Source organism: Equus przewalskii, chromosome 16, assembly GCF_037783145.1.
Source record: "Equus przewalskii isolate Varuska chromosome 16, EquPr2, whole genome shotgun sequence".
NCBI lineage: Eukaryota > Metazoa > Chordata > Mammalia > Perissodactyla > Equidae > Equus > Equus przewalskii.
The window spans coordinates 24,954,806-24,977,398 of NC_091846.1; the positions used below are offsets into that span (position 1 = coordinate 24,954,806).

General features: G+C 43.3%; 1 protein-coding gene across 12 annotated transcripts in view; it reads right to left on the bottom strand.

Moving 5' to 3' along the window:
• Positions 1 to 22,593, bottom strand: part of CBY2 (chibby family member 2) — a 55,508-nt gene that overhangs the window by 12,384 nt on the left and 20,531 nt on the right. Inside the window, exons 1-2 of one of the 12 annotated variants that reach the window (XM_008516948.2) lie at positions 1,980 to 2,219; positions 1,596 to 1,676 (exon numbers count right to left, since the gene is read on the bottom strand). The exons of 9 other annotated variants lie outside the window; for them this stretch is intronic. In XM_008516948.2, the coding sequence (XP_008515170.2) occupies positions 1,596 to 1,676; positions 1,980 to 2,054 (156 nt within the window). In that variant the 5' untranslated portion in view covers positions 2,055 to 2,219. Of the gene's footprint in view, positions 1 to 832; positions 1,677 to 1,979; positions 2,220 to 22,593 lie in introns of those variants that run through there. 2 more of the 12 variants (XM_070578291.1, XM_008516949.2) reach the window with 2 other exon arrangements.

Sequence of the window (22,593 nt, forward strand, 5' to 3'; positions counted from 1 at the left end):
TCTCCCAGAGCGCCAGCCTAGAGCATCCTGGCAGGTGTCCAAAACCTGGTGATGACTTGTGCCCCCGTGGCAGGTATACCCATGTGGCCACATCTGCCCGTTGGAGGCACATGTGCCCAGGCAGCAGGTCCTCTCATTCAATGCCCTCCATGCCCCCCAAGACCCCGGAAGCAGCCGCAGGTCCTGCAGTGCTGGGCTATTTCTGGGAACTGGGCAGGGAGAGTTGTGCCAGGTGTAGATGGAAGACTTTTTGCAATCTCTCTATCACATGACCACTCTTTCAAATCCTATCCCACCCCCACCCCCATGTTGGCACCCTCTGCCTGTCCCTTAGTGATGCAAAGATTGATTGATGTGGGCTGTGAAGGAACCAAAGGAGCAACACTCACCCTCAGGGAAGTAGTGGCCTGTGCATCTCATGTGGAAAGAATTGGACCCAAAGCCAGGTTCCTACAGCTGTAGGAACCCCATGGGCAAGCCACCCTGTCTAAGGATCAGGAGAAAGTTAGCTTACATTCTAAGCTTCATGAGCTGAAACAAATATAGAAGTGGCTGTTCATTACAAAGTTACAAGGGTAATGTGAAAACAAAGAGCCAGAATGATTTTTTGTCCTATATCTTTCCCTCCTGCTGAACATACTTGCCTAGATTGTTACAATGACTTCCACCTCCAGAAAGAACACTGAAGGTTTTCTTTCTAATCTTATTCTTCTGAAAATCCTTAAGAAAGAAATGGCTTTAGAAAAAAAACTCCATATATATATATATAGAATGTCCACTGGCGATCAACTCTGATCCTACACATCCCAGGACAGAGCTTTGAGATGGTTACCTCCACATTGGATTCCTCCACTCTACATTTCAGGCCCTCTGGTTGCACCGCCATGGTCTTCCAACAGGGCCTTAGGCGATGATGGGGAAGCAAGGCTTTGTGGCTCACATGTCAGAGAGAGATCATGTGCCCCAAAGGCCTTTGTGACATAGCAGTGGAAACAATCCAATCAGGAGGACCCCACCAGGGAAACCACGGCTTAGCAAGAGGAGACTTGAGAGTCTCAAGCCTGTCAAGACTCCACCCGTTCATTGGCTTCCATTTTGAATCCCTAGTGCCCATCCCTCACACTCTACCTTTGGTATACAGCAGGGCTTCATTCTCTTGACTCACTGAATGGCCCTGTACCCCTTGGTCCACGTACTTGGTTTTCTATTCATGGATTCAGTCATATGCATTTGATTCCAAGCCCCAGTCGTAATTCTCTTCTAGAAACCCAGAGTGGTTGCACAACAGCAAGCACCAAAAGGTTTGATTTTGAGAAGACTGGCTTATTCCAGAGTGTCAGAAATTTCAAGTGTTAGGGCTTGAAGATCTTACCAGCTTACCTAACCCACCCTCCTAATTCAAGGGACAAGGAACCCAAGATCGAGAGTGGCTAAGTGGCCTCCCCCAGGTGCACAGCTGGTTGGCAGCTGACCCACAACTAGAATCTGAGGTCCTGACTACTCTGCTCATTCTACAACATCTTGCTAGAGTTTCGAAAGAGGAGGGTTATTCGGGCTAAAACTGACAGGGTACATCCTTCTGTGATTATCCCTACCTGAGGTAGAACCACATTGATTGGAATTTCTAGGCTTTCAGATCTGGTATCTCTTTTTCTTGTAAAATTTGGCCTCGAGTGCTGTAGAAAAGAGAAAATAAAAAGATTTCTGCTTCCCAGCCCATCCTCTGGACCTCATTTGCTCACCTGAAAAAATTGAGGGCTTTCTACACACTTATCCCCTCTTGTCAATTATGTACATTATGAAAATTGAATCTGGAAAAGTGTGAAGATGATATCTGATAAGATGCTGTATCAATCTCTGAACAGCTATTAACAGGTTTTAGAGTTGACATAAGGCCTTCCAAAAGTCTTCAGAGCAGAGATACCCACACCTACTACCTTTTCTAAGATAATTCTTTCTATATCAAATAAAAATCTTACCAATGTTAGATGCCACGTGTAGGTCGTATGCATAAGTTGGTCACCAAAACACTCAGAACATTCCAGAGGTGACATCACAAAACAATATGGTCTTTTTTAGGGCTCATGGTCTCTCTCTGAGCATCTCAGGTGGGAATGAGGCATCTGACAGTCAGAAGGAGCTCACCCTGGTTGGGCCCACACGGCTGGTCAGGGTCAGTGTGACACACAATAGCCCAAACACTACCCCCCTGTTTGGTCATCCTGACTCCCCCATTGACATCCCCACTGCCAGGCTGGGCTGACATCCCTGTCCTCTCTCTAGAGGTGGCATCTTCCACTTGGAATTGGGTCATTCAAGAAGAAAGAAACTCAGACTGAACTCTTTCCAGATCAAGAGAATAAATGCAGTCGGAGTTGACTTGTGACACCAACCAGTGCTCCAATTCCCTGACACCAGCTGGATGTCTTACAGTTCAATTCTGACACAATCTGCCTGGAGTTGGTGTCGGGTCACATAAATTAAAGGCTCAGTCCCACAAGACTGCCCCCACTTCAGACACCAGTCCCAAGTCCCGAGCCACCAGCACTCCTGATTATTGGGGGTTCCCACAAACCCCTCCTCAGGTTCGATAATTTGCTAGAATAGCTCACAGAACTCAGGAAAACACTTGACTGACAATTTCAGGGTTTTTATAAAAAATACAGCTCAGGAACAGCCAAGTGGAAGAGATGCTTAGGGTAAGGTATGAAGGAAGAGGCATTTGGAGCTTCCATGCCCTCTGAGGGCACATCAGTCTCCCAGCATCTCCATGTGTTCATCAACCCAGAACTTCTCCAAACCCTGTCATTTAGGGGTTTTTATGGAGGTTTCATTACATGGTCATGATTGATTAAATCATTGGTCTTTGGTGATTGAAAATTTCTAGCCCGCTCCCATCCCCTCCCAGAGGTGGAGGGGTGGCAGCTGAAAGTTCCAACCCTCTAATTATGTCGTTGACTCCTTTGGAAATCAGCCCCAATCCTAACGCTGTCTAGGGGGCCCCACCAAGAGTCACCTCATTAACAGAAACTCAGATGTCTTCCCAAGGGGCTCCTTACAAATAAGAAAAGATGCAACTACCGCTCAGGAAGTCCCAAGGATTTAGGAGCTCTAGCCAGGGACTGGAAACAAAGACCAAAAATATATTTCTATTATACCACATGTAGAAACTGCATCAGGACCACAATGCTGACATCTGGGCTTCATGAAAGAGGTAGCCAAGCCTCCCGGTCTCAATTCTGTCAAATTGTTTGCCTCTAGACACTGTTGTCAGGAGAGCCTCTGATATATCTTAAGCCTCTTATTAGGCAGAGAGCTCCAATTCCACATTATTCTGCCATATGCAGGGGAAGGGAGTGGGAGACCAGGGACAGCAGATCCAGGGACACCATGACAGCCCAACAAGGTCACCTACCCGAGCTACAAGCAAGTGCTACTTTAAGAAAATCCAATATACAAAAATTCAAAGATAGACGTAAGGAAAAAGCAAGAGGGTAATTAATCCCCTTATCAAAGAGTTCCTCATTTTAAATGAGAACTTCTCCAAAGGTTTCTTTTTTTTTATTTTAATTTTATTTTATTAATTGTGGTCAAAAACACCTAACATTAAATTTACCATCTTAAACATTTTTGAGTATACGGTTCAGTAGGGTTAAGTATATTCACATTGCAGTGCGACAGATTTCTAGAACTTTTTCATCTTGCAAAACTCAAACTCTATGCCCGTTAAAGATTAATTCTCCCTCTCTTCCCCCAGCCCTTAGCAACCACCTTTCTACTTTCTATTTCTATGACTTTGACTACTTTAGACTGCTCATATGAGTGGAATCATACAGTATTTGTCCTTTTGTGACTGGCCTATTTCACTTAGCATAATATCCTCAAGATATCTCCATATTGGGGCATGTGACAGGATCTCCCTTTTTAAAGCTGCATAATATTCCTTTGTGTCTATATACCACATTTTCTTTATCCATTCATCCACTGATGAACATTTGGGTTGTTTCTACCTCTTGCCTATTGTGAATAATATTGTGAATAATGCTGCAATGAATATGGATGTGCAAATATCTCTTTGAGATCCTTCTTTGAATTATTTTGGATATATGCCCAGAAATAGGATTGCTGGATCATGTGTAGTTTGGTTATTAATTTTTGAGAAACTTCCATACTGTTTTCCATAGCAGCCACACCATCATTTGACGTTCCCACCAACAGCACACAAGGGCTCCAATTTTTCTGTATCTTCATCAACACTTGTTATTTTCTGTTTCTCCAAGCATTTCTTTAAGTGGTAAACTCTCATATTGTTTGAAAACACAATTCGGTTTTCCCTTATACGCACACCTCCAGGAAGCATCTGCCCATTGCCGGGGCCCATCTCCAGCAGATTCAGTTGAGTGCCTTCCTCCCACAGGAGGCACCCCTACTGCCAAGGAACACAGGCCCTGCCCTGCAAGGTTCCCACGGACAAAGGTGTCTGCAAGTAAGCTTAATGTATTTTATTACTATTATATATATAATGTACATTGTTCATATTTATTATTATTTCCATTATGTTAATTTGCCTGCTCTTAATCCCCCTGCCTTCTTCACGCTTTTGGCCATCTGGCACCTATCTCCCTCCAGTGGGGTAAAATCCTTACACCAGCCCTGTCCTAAGGCCATATCTGGGGAAAGAAACACTCCACACCCTTTACATTCCTCTGTGGTTTTCTAATGTGACCCCAAAGTTATACCCATGATATCAGGGGGAGCTTATGGTACAGTTCATTCCTAGAAAGGAAGTCTTGCTATTGGATGATCACGAAAACTCCCAGGGTCCAGAAAATGGTGTGAATCATTCCTTTCCCCATCGCAGCACCACCTGGTCCAGGAGAGTCCTCCTCTGATGGGCGTCCGGGGTTCCTTCTCTTTGTGGGCTCCCTCCTTCTTTGCCTCTGCCACAGTCCTTTGCCTTTTTCTCCTCAGAGGCCTGGCTCCAGGTGAAGGGGCAGCCACCCTCTCTGTGGTTGACAGTAACGGCCCTCACAGCACAACCGTGACTCATTATCCACCACCATCTTATCAAAGACCCCCCCCACCCCATCCTGCCAGGGGGAGTGCTGAGGAAGGACAGAAAGTGAAGGGACACATGGACTGACCTGCCACATCAGAAAAGAACTTCTTTACTAAACCCAAAGGAAGAGCATTGATAAGAATAAATGAGGCCAAAGATAGCAAGGTCATGGACTCTGGCATCAGCAGACATGTGGGCAAATCTGGAGGCCAAGAATTAATTACTTCCTCTGTGTCTTAGTCATCTCTGTCTGCTGGAACAAAATACCACAGGCTGGGGGCCTGAAATGACAGACGTTTATTTCTCACAGTTCTGGAAGCTGGGAAGGCCACGATCAAGGTGGGCAGATTTGGTTGCTGAAGAGACCCACTTCCTGGCTTGCAGATGGCCACCTTCTCACCATGTCCTCACATGGCAGAGAGAGGAGTGTCTTTATAAGGACACTAATCCCGTCCTTAAGACTTCATCTAAACCTAATCACCTCCCAAAGGCCAAACCTTCAAATACCGTCACATTGAGCATTAGGGCTTCGACATACGAACTTTGGAGGGACACAAGCATACAGTCTATAACATTGTGTGACGTGGGCAAGTCACCCCACCTCTCAGAAGCTCAGTTTCCTCATCTCCAAAATGAGAAGATTATATCTAATTTGAGATAACATACATAAAGAAACTGACACTTAGTAAGCTCTCAATAAATAATCACTTTTGGCGCCCTCATACAAAATTGCCTTGCTCCTTTTGACTTAAAATCTCAAGCAGCTGACACACAGCCGGTGCTGCTGTGAAAAAGGCTTGATACTGCAGCCTATGTGAGGCCTCATTTGTTTGCCTGATTGATCGATTGGCTTTTCGTTTTTAAGGGAGGAGCATTTTGAGCCGGGCCATCCTGTTACAGGCATCTGCCATCGCCCATGGGCTGGGTTCCTTCCTCCTCTGCAGGTCACCCGCATCCATAACCCAGTACCGAGAAGCTTCCTCGAGATTGTGCCCAAAATGCCTGTTATTACTCAGATTAACACGATCATCAATCATCCACGTTCCGTGAGCATCCACAATTGGTGGGCGCTACACAGAGCACGGAGGCAGCCATGCTCTGTGGGTTTCTAATCTAAATAGACAGTTGGAGCAGAGACAGGAAAGGGCAATCGTGCATCTGAGACGCTCCAGGCTTTCCTCGCCTGCAAATGTCTGATCATGAATCACAGGGAAAAATTCAAGAAGCAGAGGGCCCATTCGAGAGCACGGGGCCCCCTGCCCTTCCCCAGAGAGTCCCAGAAACTGCATCTCTTGGTCCAGGAGTCAGAGGTGGGTGTGGTGGGCATGTTCTGACCTTTCTCTCCTTCTCATTTGTGGAGAAGGGGATGGGAAGTTGTGTGGGTGTAGTAACCAATCAAGATGCCTGTCATCTCCAGATTGTGTGACGTGTTTGGGGACATTTGTTACTTTTGCTACTTAAGGCAGAGGGTAGTTCTACTGTGGAGCCAAGGAGCAGCCTGAGTACATCAAGGCTTTGGGCCGAGCTGCTCTTGGGACGGGCTGGGAGCTCTTACCCTCTGAGGAAGCAGAAGGCAGCAGCCAGGAAGTGCAAGAGAGGCTGCAGGCAAGTCTATCAAGCAACAAAGATCAACTGTCGGAAAAGTCTGGGTGGGAAGAAAGTAGAAAAATAGAATGGCAGCTATCAAGTGTTGCTAATTGGGGTGAATGGTTATTATTGATAGAAGAACCACCCACATTTGTGGGAATACTGAAGGAACCACAGAGGTGGAAGGTGCTGGAAAGCAGGGCAGTTGGCACTCCCAAGTTCCAGAAAGAACCAGGATAGTAAAGTCTTCTTCATGAAGTCAGAAAGGACACCATGTGCAGGACTGGTCCTCATAAGTAACATCGAAACTTGGGGGTCTCTAAACCTGTGTCCCGTCCTCACAAACTTCCCCTCTGAATCCAGGAGCAAGTAGAAATCCCCACCAAAGTTCTGACTTTTTCCTCACATTAATTCATTTGTTGATTCAATCTAAGAGTGAGGCTCTATCGAAAGACATCCAAAGGAAAAGACTTTCAGTCTCTAAACAATTCTCTTTTATTTTGGAAAAACTCAAAAGAGGTGACTGTGTGGTCTCTGGCTGCACTCTGAGACAATAATTGGCCTTGTCGTCACCGGCAGGCAGAAGCGATGGGAGTAAACACCCCAAATGAAGAGGCAGACGGTCTCCACTCCACTTCCAACCAACAGGGGCAAAATGGAAGGCGTTGTTTCTTGGCGCAACTCTAATTGTGATTTATGCAATTCTGTACATTTTAATCTCAGCAAGATTTACAAATCATCAAATTAGTTATGTGTGTAATCCCTTCAATTAATTATCCATTAGTTGCTCCTTAATGATAATGGAATGCTTACCAAATAGCATGTGATCTCTGAATAGTGCCAAATAAATTAAAATTAGAATTGATTAAAATATTTATTCAAAGTAACAAGGGTTCTGTTTGCTGAGTTTCCTCAGTGAGTTTTAATGCGTTCAGGTCTCTGGAAAGTGGGTCCAAGATTGGGCTTCATCACCATAAGGAGGGACAAGCTCTTAAGGTGACCCTGTCTGAGGAAACGTTCGCCTCCACACTGGGTAGTTGAAAAGGCATAGACTCTAAGTCAGAACAACTATGCAGAAACCCTGTTCCCACCCCAGCTAATTGCACGACCTCTGCCACTTACTTCCGGTAAACCTCAATTTCTTTGGTGATAGAATGGGTGTGATAGTTCTTACAATTTAAGGTCGTGTGAGGATTAAATTAGATAACATAGGAGATGAAAGACTTCAAAACAGTGGTGGGCGGGCTTCGCCCACAGTGACGATCAATAAGTATGTATGGATTGAAAAGTTAGGTGAAATGAAATCATTCTTAACAAATTGAGCATCCCCTCTGAGCAAGGCTCTCACAAGGGGCCTAATCAGAGAGCAGAATTTGGGGAAACAGGAGCTACGATGGTAATAACAGCCAATATTTATTGAGTGCTTACTATGGGTCAGGCACTAGTATGAGCCCTTGAAGCATCATTTAATCTTCTCAGTGATTCTTAAGATATGTACTATAACTTTCAGCCCCATTTTACAGGAGAAGAAACCCAGGCATCAAGAAGTTAAGTGACTTGCTTAAGGTCACCAGTTAGTAAGTGCCAGTCGTAGGATATGAGGTCCAATTCTGCACCCTTAACGTTGTCTGTAGTATTGGGGATGGGGGCAGTGCTAGCCTGGGAGTTGGCTGCCCTGGGTTTGAATCATCCATCCCATCTGTGTAGCCCCACACAAACTACGTCACCTCTCAGAGTCAGAATCGCCTCACATGTAGAACGAGCTAACAGTGTCCACGGAACGGTCTGTTGTGATCCTGAAAGAAGGTGAGTGGGAGGGCTCTGCATTGTGCCCGGCATGCAGTACATGGCCAATAAAGTCAAGACGCATCTGATTCTGCACTGCCAACTGTTCATAAACCAGAGTCTCTACCAGCTAAAAATGCCCTGAGTCCCCCAGATAAAACCTTGGCGCTAAGTATGTTTCAGACCGTCTCATAAAGTTGAGCTGGACTATTTCCAACATTGTATCAGGGAATTACATATGAATATGGGTAATCCACAGTCACTGGGCCACAAAATCTTTTCATAGTAAGCCCCACCAATAAAATATTTTGAGCACAAACCTCTAAAGCTATATTTCTTAAGTTAGAAATTTGATGCTTTTTCTAATGTATTATTATAGTGTGCATATTATAAAACATACCCAAAATTAAAATTTTTACAGAAAAAGCAAAGAAAAAAATTAGTGTTTTATAATAGTGCTGGTTTATCTTCTTCATTAATAATACAAAGAATCTTTTGTTTCCACAAAAAAGTTATCAATAGTAATATTTTTAGTGAGCACAGTGTAATTAAATGTGCTTCCCTCTTTTTTAAAATCTTAGTTTATCACAGTGAGCCAAAAGTCAAGTTCTAAGTTCAATTACTTAAAATTTTGGATTTAATGACTGTCCTCTGCTGAGGAGGGTGCCTCACAAGGATCTATAGATCCAAATGGAAAAATACACTATCAATTGCAATTTCTAAATAGCAATACTCAATATTCAGTCCCCAAATAATAAAAAGGTTTCTGCTAAAATTTACATCCATTTTGAAAATGTTCTCTTCATTGAATAACTTTTTTTCAAAAAAAGCTCTAAACTCTCTCACATATGTTAAAACACCATGTTTTCCATGTAGCCAAGAAAATAATTGTTTTTTTCTTCTTTTTAAAAATGGCTACTAGATAGCACAGGGTAACAGCCGCGTGTCACCACAAGAAAAGGTTAGTAAATGTGGAATTCTTGGCTTTTTGTAAAGAGACAACTGCAAACCTCTCTGTGGCACAGGAGATTTTTATGGTCATTCTGCACCTTGGTACAAAGTACTACAAAGATCCTGGCATTTTCTACAGCTCTCTGACTTGTTAAAATCAGATTAATTGCATCCATAATATCCTCCAGTTCATTGTACATTTCTGGCTTCAATTGCTTTGCAGCAATAGTCTGACTATGAATTACTACACGGAGGATAAATTTCATGAGCAATGCTGTCCCCATGCCCTCACCCCAGCATCCTCTTTGTATGCCAGTCAAAGCATCCATTCTATCAAATGTTATTTTAAACAACTGTTCCATAAGAACGTTGTTTCTAGTAAAGTTATTTACAGTTGAGATCACATCTTTTCTGGCATGTTTTTCTATAATTGGTTCACAGAAGAATAGCACTTGGTATGTTTTATTATTGAAGAGGAAGCTACATCTGAATTTCACTCAGCTGGATAGCAAACTCACTTGATTTGCTTCAACACTTGTTTCTTCGAAGTTTCCTCTGCATCTATCAGCAGTATGTGCTGACTAAGGGATGAATATTCATTTCACTCAATCATTCAAAAAGGATTTATTGAGCGCTTGGTATGAGCTGGTCACTGGCCTAGGTGCTGAGGAAGTAACGAACAAAATGAAGTTCTTGCACAGCTGTGTTCCCGTGAGGGAAGACAGGTGATAAGCAAATTGTTTAAAAAGTCAAATATATGTCAGGGTAAGCACTCTCAAGAAAAGTTCAACAGGATATTGGGACAGAGAGTGATAAGGTGACCCATTTTAGGTGTTGAGGAAAACTTCTCTGAGGAGGTTACATTTCGGCAAAGACCTGAAGGTGTTGATGATGAAAACCATGGAATATTTGGGAGAAGAGCAGGTCAGCAGAGAGGCAGCAGGAGCAAAGGCCCTGAGGCAGGAGCTTTCTAGGAGTGGCTCAACCACAAGGAGGCCAGAGTGAGGGTGGGGATGTGGTAGGACCAGAGGCCAGAGGATTTCTTTCTGACCAAGATGGGAAGCCACTGCAGGGTACTCAGCAGAGCATGGCATGATCTGACTTAGGTTTAAAAAGATTTCTCTGACCACATCATGGAGAATAGACTGCAATATGGCAAGACAGGAATGGGGGACTGACTCCAACTGTCCAGACAAGAGATAGACTAAAATGGTAGTGGTAAGATAAGGTGAGAAAATCATAAGATTCTGGATATGTTTTGATGTAGACCCAAGGAGATTCACTGATAGATATATAGGATATAGGGTAAGAGAGAAAGGAAATGGGGTACTACAAGTTGTTTAACCTAAGCACTTGGAAAATGTAGTAACCATTTACGGGATGGAGAAGACTGAGGAGGGGGCAGGGGGTGGGAGATTAAGGATTCAATCTGGACATGTTAGGTTGGAGAAGACTCTAGATATTCAAATTGAAAGTGTCAAGAAACCAGCCACTTATAAGAGTCTAGAGTTACAGGCAGGCATTTGGGATGGAAACATAAATTTGGGACTTGTCAGTGTACAGATGGTATTAAAAGCCTTGTCACTATATTTTTTCCACATATTATTTCAGCCATATTCATTGCATGGGAAGAACAAGTATTTCCTCCAGCAGTATGCAGCTTTTTTTTTTCCTACTGAGTAAGAAACCTGAAAAGAAGCTTTTAAGCACTCTGCATTACACTTATTAAAGTTTTTAAAAATATTACATTGAATGGTACATTATTTTAAATCAGTGAAAAAGACTGTAGATGTCTTTATTGTCTGTTTTTCCAAGCATGATGGCTTCGTACTCTTTTTAGGTAATATCCCAAGACACTGCACAGTTAGGGGAGGGTCATCATTAGTGATAGTGGGTATAAATTTGTATTTTCCCAATTTCTTAGTGACTTCACTGAAAAAGAGATAGTTGAAGCAACCAAGATGTCCTTTAGTAGATTAATGAATAAATAAATGATGGTATATCTAGACACATTATATATTAATATTATATATTATTATTATATATTATTTAGTGCTGAATGTATATTTTTGAGCACTAAAAAGAAATGAGCCATCAAACCATGAAAAGACATGGAGGAAACTTAAATGCATCTTACTAAGTGAAAGAAGCCAATATGAAAAGGCTACATACTGTAGGATTCCAACTATATGACATTCTGGAAAAGGCAAAACTATGGAGACAATAAAAAGATCAGTGGTTGCCAGGGGGTGTGGAGTGCAGGTGCAGTATGAATAGTCAGATCACACAGAACGTTTAGAGCAGGGAAAATACTCTGTATGATACTGTAATGGTGGATGTGCATTGTATAGTTGTCCAAACCCATAGAATGTACAACTCCAAGAGTGAACCCTAACATACACTGTGGACTTTGGGTGATTATGACATGCCTGTGTAGGTTCATCACTTATAACAAATGCACCACTTTGGTGCGGGATGTTGATAGTGGTGGGGCTATGCATATGTGAGGGAAGGGGGCATAGAGGAAATCTTAAACTGCTCTGAAATAGTAAAGTCTTAATGAAAAAATTAAAATAAAGAAAGATAGTTCTGGAAGAGGAACTGTCACTGCTGCCTTTTCCTCTTGCTCACTTACTGTTGCCTTATTATTACCTCCTATGCGCCATCTCTTTTCATGTTTCTTCTTAAACTATGTGTCTACTTTGTGGTGAGTAGTTCAGTTAAGACTAGTTGCATCGTCCATAAATCCATGTTCCCTGACACATGTAAATTGCCATCCGTCATGGCACCACGCATAAAAGGAAGGGTGTCACCACAAGCCTTGAGGAGTTCTCTCTTCCCTTCAGGATACTTCCCTTATCGAATAAGAAAATTGACACTGTTCAGGTGGCAGTGCCAGTCCACGCATTAGGTATTAGAAGGGTTTAGTTTCTTTCTAGTTTTTTGGGGAAAGTAAACATAAATAGAAATTGGAATATTTTCTTCCCACCCCAGTGTATCTTGTGCATCCCTGACGGTACTCACACTAGGTATTGACCTAGTGTGTTTCACCCGCACAGAAGGTGACAAATTATATTGCTACAGTCAGAATGAGGAAGTAAACAGAATTCCCATTAACACCTCAATCATCGCGCACCCCAGTGACACAGGACAATGAAAGATCACATTGAGTTTCCAAGCTTAAGAAACAAAATATTAAAAAGCCAAAGTAGCTGTTGTTAAATTTTAAAGGCTTGCCTTAGACTATTACAATATTAAAACTGTGTTGATTTTCTTTTTGCTGAAGTAATTGGTAGTAAGTTATTTTTGTAGGCTGGTCAAAAAAGTTTTATTTTTGCATGTCTTCATGGCCTCCTGAGTAAAATTGACTATTCAAAGTGGATTAAGAACCTAAACTTTCCTGAGGAAAGTTTTACATCTAATGTATAGTCAGAAATTAAGTGAACTTTGTTTTATCCGTATCCGAAATGGAAAACTCTGAGTTTTAGTCAGCAGCAAAGTAAGCAACGTTCCCTCCTCAGAGGAAACTAAGAAATCAATATAAGATAAAACCCCTTTATTTATACAGGAAGACTGAGATATGAGGTGTGGCGAGAATGTGAATGATCCTCCTCAACTGTCTGGTTCCAAATGACTTGACTGCTAATCAACACAAGCAGGTCCCTAAGCCCAGGGTCACATTTTCCAGGCCTCCCTTTCCCTTCTTAGGAACCAAAACTCCAGAACCGGTCAAGCAACCTGCTGGGAGTTCTCTTGTGCTATTATCAAACCAAGCAGTGAGTGCGCCATCATTTGAAATGTGTTATTCAGAACTCACACCAAATTAAGGTAAACATGTCACCCGTGTCTGGGTGACTTCTCCCTGTAAAGCGGAATTTGTTGATTGGACCCCTAGGAGAAACACTGCACAGAATGGCTCATGGTTTACCACTAAACATGACACTGCATAGAGAAAGCTGCTTATTACAGAGGCCTCTATGGAATTATGGGGTTATCTACAACAAACCCAAGGGCAATGCTCATAAAAGTGTGGGAGAAGGAGGATGAGAACGGGTCTGGATATTTTTCTAAGAAGTAGAGACATCGTTCACTTACATGAGTTTTCCTAAGGGTAAGGGAACCCAAACCACCTAAAAGGAAGAGGATGGCTTCCCCCCTCACCTCGCCCCCCATGGCAGCACCACCTCCTGCAGGGTTATCAGGTTTCCTCACCATCCTGTCATCTTCTCAGGCCTGGGAGGGGGGAAGTCTTCCCCCAACTCATCCTCCCCCAGTGGGCTTAGCAAGTCGAGTAATAGACTCCAACTTTGGAGAGATGGGCAGAAGACCCACGGCTCTGGTTCGGCTGCTAACTTAGCTGTGGCTCTTGAACAAGTTTCAAAAAGGAATTAAGCTAGCTTTCTATGACTCTGCTCTCTGCCCTTCTCCGCCCCAGGAGGCTGACCCGTGTGTGTGGACTGTGTTAACAGACTCCCTTGCCCTCTGGCTTCCAGATGGGTTGAGCTAGTGGGGAGCCCTGCAAGGAGAGGGGAGAGAGGGAGGAAAAGGAGACCAGGGTCCTGACCAAGACTCTCTCCTTGACCAAACTTAAGTGGCTCCTCTGAACCTTCTTCTTAACTAGGACTTGACCTTTGGGCTTCCGGGTTCTTTGCATTGCCCGGTTTTAGCAAAACTCCCACTAAATCTGTTTAGTGAGATTCCTCACCCTCGATATCTGATCATCCTCCTCCATATCTGATCACGTTCCTCACCTTCCACCGTCCCTCACATGACATCTGATCACCCGGGTCTGCCTTCAGCGAGAATCCTATCAAGTCAGTTTAAGCAGAATCCTCTCCACCCCTGAGGTTTCCTCTTAGTAATTTTCCACCCATTGACCCCTACTCTGCTCCTTGGCTATAAATCCCCATTGCCCACTCTGTATTTGGAACTGAGTCCAGTTCTACACTGAGGTCTCTTTTCCCCTATTGGGACAGTCCTGAGTAAAATCTGTTTTCACCACTTTAACTACTGCCCAGCTCTGGTTTTCTTTAACAGTATTTATTCCCTGTGCGGTCACCTTGGCCAGGCTGCGTCCTCACCCAAAGTCACTGCTCCTCTGGAGGTGCCTGACTACATCACCTGCTCTCCTAGGTTTCAATAACTGCCGCCTCTCCTCCCTCTGATTCTCGGGGTGTTACCAGCTCCAGGTTACTGCACGAACACATGGTTCCTAGACCACAGCTTTATAAAGAGTCTCTTTGTAAACAAAATCTCTTCGAATAATTCTATTTCAGCACTCAATGTGTTTCCTCTTGGGACTGTGATAAATAATCACATTGTCTTAAGGAGATGCTGCAGAATAAACAGTCTGGGCTCCATCAGGCACCGTTAGAGGAGGAATATCTCTTTCAGAACAGGAGGGTGAACTTAGAAGGTCAAGTTTTCTAGCCATTCCTATACCATTCAGGGTCCCAGTGGCAAACAGATGGCCATACAAATTTAAGGTAAGTCCAGAACGACTTAATATTTACAAAAGAGTGGGCAGGGTGCAGGGAGACCATAGGGCATGGTGCAGCCCGTTGGGCTACTCATAGGCCAGGGCTCCCAACCCAAGGCCCGAAGAGGTGAGGAGAGAGAATGGCTATCGGAATGTGGAAGAAGAGAGTAAAGATGACAGTGCCACCTGGAGAGGAGCAACATCTTCAGTACAGGGCCACAGCCAGCCCAAGAGATGCCATGGGGGAGTGAGAAGAAAGTACACCCTGACGGCACCACCTTCCTGCCCTCTAATCTCCTGTCAAGGTTCCCCACTGGTCAAATCCAGTAAGTCAGAGAGCAAGAGAGCCCCTCGATGGGGTTAGCATCCCAGAGAAAAGAGAAGGGCAGAGACTGGATCCAAAGAGCAAATAAAACAACCAGCACAACTCCCCAATGGAAGGAACTGCCTAGATCAAAATCTACTTGAGGCACATTTTTAAAAATACACGAATTCCCCAGAGCCACCCAAAAAAATCTAAGTTAGTATGTCGGGGGTGGGGGAGCCCACGTCATCTATGTTTTCTTTTTAAAAAAATTCTTTAAATGATTCCAATGCACAGCCAAGTGAGGAATCCCTGACTTTATAAGACACATAAGTGACCTTGAAGATTTCAAAGCAGGTCACACAATCCCTTCTCACCACAAGTCCAGGCTCGACAGAACCAAAGCACCTTAAGAATCTTCTATAAAGGAACTGCATTCTGTACCATCACGGCGACCTGTCTGGGGCAGCATTTATCAAAGAGAGAGTTGTGCCCCTTTCTATCCTTAAGTACTAATCCTTAAGACAGCTGAGCATAAGGATATGTTTTGTACACTTGAACATTATTGTGCTTTGACCCTCTGAGTAGAAAATACAAGTAATATCTCCAAAAGAAAGACTTGCTTCTTTGAAAACTCCTCTTCTGAATCCAGACCCTCAACTTTAAATAGCAGCAGGCTTGAACGGCTAAAGGGGACTGTATTTCCACGAGGACCATCCGTTGGCATGGCATGTCGTTCGGAAGTTTCACTTAAAGATCATTCTCTCCATTATGATCATTGAAGTGAAGCCAAGAGGGAAAAAAAATTGACAGTCTGAACTCTAGAATCTTGGCTTCAGAAATGCCTATTAATTCAATACAATAAAACTTACAAACTCCTGGTAATCCTCAAGGTGCTCTTAAAATTGAAATTGATTCTGTGAAGCTGCTTTCCCCTACCATCGTTAAGGAAAGTTCCATTTTAACTCAACTCTTAATAGGGGGGGCATGAAGAAAAGTATTACATCCAGGAATACAGAGTGTTAGAAACACGGGGCTGGAGAAGGAGAAACAGAAGGCGTCTACACAACCCAGGCCTTGCCTTGGCCTGCTACTGCAGGTTCTGCGTCTAGCAATGGCTCATTTTCCTAGGGAAATAAACGGAGTAAATTTCTCATAATTTCCAATCACACAGCACAGGTAAATGGCAAGTTGTTTTCCACAAAAGTAGTTTTACAGTAAATGCACCCAACATTAAACAAAGCTTGGGGGGTAAGGTGCGGGGAAACAAAAGACATTTATTTAGTTACATGACCAGAATAGCAAAAAAACTTCATTTGACTGCAGAAGTTGGAGTTGGAAAGTGCGGCTTAGGTTTATCCATGTGGTAAATGGGTCCCCAGGGTCGTGGTTGGGATTGTTAGACTCCTGGGTCCCGTTCTCTGACAGTCTATTAATCTGCCATGTAACCTTGAGCCAAGGCTCTTAAATGTCTGCTATCAATTTCCCAACATAATAAATGGGAATAAAAGTATGTCCACCTTACAAATCCTATCAGAGTCAGAATTCATTCTCTACAGGTGTGTCTCACTGTACCCAGTAGATATGTCCCAAATTGCAATGAAATGCCTAGAATGAGTGAGAAATCAAACGGTTGTCAAGTGGTTTTTACTCTCAGAGTTGACTTTAAAAGCACTTATTTATGGGAGCGGCTGAGAGGCCAAGTGCTGACGGACAGCCCTGTTTTCTTACAGTAGCTAGAAAATGCTTTTGTAGATTAGCCAATAGTTTTTCCTTTCCCTTAATTCCTATTATCCCCACGACACTTCTCCACATGCCAGAGCCTTCTGCATTTACTACTTGTGTCAACAAGCACCTACTGATCATCAAAGAAATGGGCTCCCACCACTCCATGGAGTGAAAACGTCACTGGAAAGTGACTGTCCAGCCAGGGACTGCATTTCCCAGCCCCCATGAGCTAGGCTGAGGTGATATGACTGAGTTCTATCCAAAGGAATGTGAGTAGAAATGACACATGCTACTTCTGGACCATCTCTGCCTGGCCACTAGAAAGATGACAAGGAACAGAATAGGATGCCTCACTCAACAGGGAGATTCCTTAAGTCAGTTCCGGAAAATAGATGTGGACTTCTCCTGTGAGTCCTTCAGTGTCACATACTTCCCTGAGAACCAATGTAGCTGACATCTTAGCCTGGCAGGACTTGTGCCTCTTTGAAAATCAGACTAAGCCCCTATTGAATGCCTATGATATGCCAAGATCTTTCACATGCAAATACAAAATCTCATTTTTAAGAGTGGTAGAATTATCTCCATTTAAATCAGGTCAAAGAGATGCAAATGCCTTGTCCAACGTCATTCAAATAGAATGTAGCAGCACTGAGGTTTGAAGCCAGGTTTTCTGGCTTTGAACGCAGTGATGGTGGCACTATTCCACAGCTTCCTCTTCTGGACAGTGTGCCCAAAGGGATCCTCAGCCCCCACTCAGCTGTCACTCTCAAAGGCCCAGGCCTCCAACACAAGATCTGAGGATGACTAATTGCAACCCACCTGTCTCGAAAAAGCAACCTACTTGAGATTCTGAGCAAAAAAAAATGTTTCCTCCAAATCATTTGATCCACATGAATGCATGAGCCATAGGGCCTGACCATCTGTCCACCATTATCCTTGTATGACTGACCACTGCCAGGTGTCATGCCAGCCGGCATGGATTAATTAGTTAGTATAAACCAAGTTCAATGTAATCAATCATGCAAACTTGAGCCCTTAATGTCCAATATTACTAAAAGCATATCATAAACTTGGGACACTATAAAGGATTAATGACCAAAATGAAGATATGAGTAAGGCCTTGAATGCACCTGATTCATGTCTGAATCAAGTCTGATAGTTAGTTGCCCAACAGGGACTCTCCCAACTCACTATCGTTATCAATGAAAAATTCATGTGGCCTGAACACACATGGATTTCTGAGCACGTGACCCACTGCAGAAAAACCTCAGACAACCCCTCAGGGAACCCGCCCCTTCACATAATCCAACCAATTAGCCCAATACATCCCAGACCTACCTGTGAGACACGAGGAGCACACTGTAGAAGTTACCATGGCAGCCCCCAACGTCCCCCTTGAGAAGGGCTCCATTTGTAGACCCCATCCCCTCCATTATGGGACTGTAACACATTTATCACCTTTCCTTCCCAAGGAGGCTTCCAGACTGTCTGTGCTATTGATTGTTTCAGCAATTTACCAGGTAGGGAGTTACAGTTTTGTGTTAGTAATTTCCTGTGTACATCTTCCTTCACTTCTTAAAGTTTGGTGCTAATTTTATCATTGTAAGAACGCTGTGCTGCTCAGATGCCCTGATGGTGATTAGCGAGCTGATTATTTATCTGCAAGACTTATCAAAACTCACTGACTGCCAATATGTCCCTGGCTGACATCAGATACAAGATTGGGCTCCAAAAGCTTGTTCAGTCAAAAGTAAGGACTGAGAACAAATAAAGGACTCAACTAGACAGAAGATGCCAAAGGCAGGGAAGGGGAGCTTTGCATTGTTCTCTGAAGGATCACAGAGCTGGACTTCACCAGGCAGCAGGAAGGAGGGGATCGAACTCCTGCAAGGGAGACCACACAAGGCAAGCATTTACCTCCCACAATTCAGTTCCCAAGGCAGCGTTCCAGTTTAGCACAAAGCATTACCCATCAGTGTGTTCAACCAGGGAAAGTCAAGAAACAGGGATAAATGATCCTTACAGGAGAACAAATTCCAGGAAGTCACAGCTGCTGCTGCTGCTTCTCCTTCTCCTGCTTCTTTTCCTAGTGCCTCTTGGATGATTCTGAAATATTTCATTTCCTAAGCTGGAATGACTCACTGAACTACGAATTCTAATTTTAACCCCCTCCCCGACTCATGGGTGACTGAGACAAGGTACTGGTGCCCACTAAATTTCTTCAACCTCCTTCCTCTCCAAAGAAGGATTGGCAAAGAGTCTAGCCAAAGAACTGACTGTCTGGGAAATGGCCACTTAGTTTAACTTGAGCCAAAGCCCTTCAACCTATGGAAGTGTTTCCCAATCTTATTTTTATTATCACACTGCCCACCCTCTCCAGAGCCTTAGACATTTTTTTCCTAATTGCCCCATCCATGAAATTTTAATACCACAGATATATGGATGCTGTGTATCTGTTTGTGCACTGTATGTATATCTGTGCTTTATACATAAAAAGAATAAGGGTTTATTTGCCTCCCAAGAATAAATTTTGGCCCTCTTGGGAGTGTTATTGCCCCCTTTGGGACAGAAAATACAGGCTTAAATTTATACAAGGTGTGATGGTTTACTCTCAAGGCCTGTCCTTTTGAGTGGAGAAAACTGGGACCCTGGTAAATGGCAAAAGGGGCCAATTAGGAGAAAAAGAGCACAGAAAAAGCAGGGGCCCAAGACCAATTTACATCCTTTATAATATTGTCAAGGGCCGGACTTGAAACTAGGCCTTATTTACTGACACAGTGTCTGTTCGTTTATGAAAGGCATAAATATCATCTCCAATTTCTAAAACTACTGCCTTTCCCCACAGTTTGGCTGGCTTTAGAGAAAACATTATGCCAGGACTGATTCTGACTGATAAGAAACACCTTTGTCAGAGCCAACAGCGCCCTTTGCCCCTGTTCTCTTCATCTCTTCTCAGCCTGCTCTGTGACACCAGCTCTCCAGCTGTCCTCAAACCCAGCTTCAGCTCCTCTCCACGGCGCTCGGAGCCATTCAAGTTTATTGCAGCATTCTGTAATTAGCCAGGAGTATTTTAGACCCATATTTTTATTCCTTGTCTCCCTGATTGATTTTCTAAATTATGTGTCAGCACGAAGGTGTTTAAAAAAAAAAAAAAAAAAAACACTTAACTCAGCAGCAATTAACTGCAAAGCTTTTAAAGCTTAGTTTTCATTTCCTAGGTCTTCAAGAGTCAGAAATAATATCAATAATACTGAAATCAAGTTGTATTTTACCCCTGGTTAAAAAGGCAGCAAGTGACTTGAGAGGCATTATTACATAAGGCAACATATGCTATTTTTTTCCTTTTCTGCCTTACTTCTAGCTGTCAAAATTTCCTACACACACACACATACAGACACCATGGAGGAAAATATAGCTGGGCAGGATTTAGCTGAAGTGGGCATTACTCATGAAGATGGTGCTTGAGAGAATGTTCAAGATCTCTGAACATTTTTGGCATGCCAACAGTTTATTTTGGGCAATGTTTTAAGTTTAGGGCAGTTGATAGCATCCTCATCCATTTTCTAGAACTGCAAAAACTAACCCTCTAAAAGTGTAACCCTCAAAAGGGTTGTGCTCAGACAGTTGAGAGTAAAGAACATAAACAAGAAAGACAGGCCTCACTGCCTGTTTCAAACAGTTTAAAGAGCCCCCAGTTTGCAAGGAGCTTGGAGACCTGGTTATTTTGCAGTAACAGTGAGCAAAGATCCCTTCCTGGATTTGGTGTCATTTGGAGATCAGAGCTTGCCCCTGGGGTATACGTTCGGATAACTGCCCCCAAGGGTCACGCACAGCTGAGGATTCTAGACATCCAGGCAACACTGTAAGTCAGGAAGAAGGAGACTGAAATAGCTGGCGCAAGAAGAATCTATGGGTTATCATAGAATATTGCAGAAAGATAGAGGCTAATATCTGGCAAAAATGTTCCCTCCACTGCCTTCCACCTGTCAGTTACCAAGTGGCCACTTAAAGCTTTCTTTTCCCAGTGCCCCTTTCAAGTCTGCCCTGGATGTTAATTTTGACCACATTTCATCTTCAGCTTTTAAGTACAGAAATGTGAGGGTCTATGGTGCGTGTATGTGTGTGTGTATATGTGTGTAGTTTTGGGGTGAGCAACCACTCTTTGTGACTTGGCCTTAGGATCGCCTTCAGAAGATGCAAAATTAAACCTTTATTCCTCAGCTAACTTGTCTACTTGAGCTTATACACCTAAACTCCTCTGTCTCATAGCATATTTATTTTATTAAATAGAGACCTTTATAAGTCATCCTGTTTCCCTTTTAGCCTTGGCTTCCAGGACTCTCAAAGCTAAATGCTATGCTCAATTACAGTAAATGGTTTTCGTGGCCATTTTCCACCACCGTTTTCTTACCCCTGCCCCTCTCTCCATGCCCACTACATGACATTTGGCCTTTGTTCTTTTACCTTTACTTGAATATAACCTTGTAACAATAAGCTACCCTATAGCTTTTATGGTAAAAATACAAATAAAAGAAAAAACACTAAATTATCCTTAAATGTCTTTCCATTATGGAGCAGTCAAAGGCTTTACAATACACCGATGTTGACATGCTCATTAAGAAAAGCTGATCTAGGGGTGGTGCATTTTAGAGGGGCGATTAGCACACACATCAAGATTCATAAAACCTCTATGCCATACTCTGCTCCACAGAAATGGAAAGTCATTTCTGCCTCCCTCGGTGAAGCTTCCCCATCTATAAGATGCTGACAAGGCTGGCTCCTTCTCCCTGTTACACTCATGTTATGAGGATCAATGCCACAGCGTCTATGAAGTGCTTTGAGCTCCTCAGGGGACGGTGCTCTGTAACTATGATTACCATTATTGACAGCAGCAAGCAACTGCCGTAGGCTTTTCAAGGAATGGTTGTGGCTCAGGCACCCGCCCGGCCTCTGATGGGAGCCACTGACAGGCTCTCGTGCAGCCTGAGTTTTCCTTCTGCCAGCGGGCATCCTTACCACTGGCTCCAATAACCAATATCAAAAAGAGTTCTCAAAATGCAACAAGGTTTCAAGAAGGCTGAAAACAACACAGTATCACCACTGCCATTAAAGGAAGGCTTGAAACACCCACAGTACATCAGTGTAAGCAGGCATATTGTGGGCACCGGCAGCAGGTGGCATGGGGCCCGGATCCATTCAGTTAGTCTACACAGATAGTCCTTTTCCTAGTTAGGAAATGCTTTTATAGGATCTCATTCTTTACGTTGGGAAAAATATATATACGAAGTCCACATCCATCAAGCTGTCAAGGCATTTTACAACCGTTTTAAGACTACTTCTACTGGAATCCTGTATTTTCTATCTCAAGGAGATGCCCCGGCTCAAATCCATGACTGTGCCACCTGCTTCCTAACTGTGCCTGCTCTCCTTTCTCTTATCTGACTGCTGCCGCTCTACATCATTTTCAGCTTGGACAGCATTCCACAGGCAAATTCCTCTGACAGACCTCTCTGACCCCTGCTCTGGTCTGAAGCATTGCCTTTTGCCATCAGTGGAATTTTCAGACAGTATTTTTTAAATGTCATATCTTCTGATTTCTTCTCAAGGACTTCTTTTTTGAATATTTTTTTCTAAGTCTTTTCTGACCCTAAAGAATGCCAGGACAAATCCTAAAATCAGACATTCACTTGAAAAAGTACA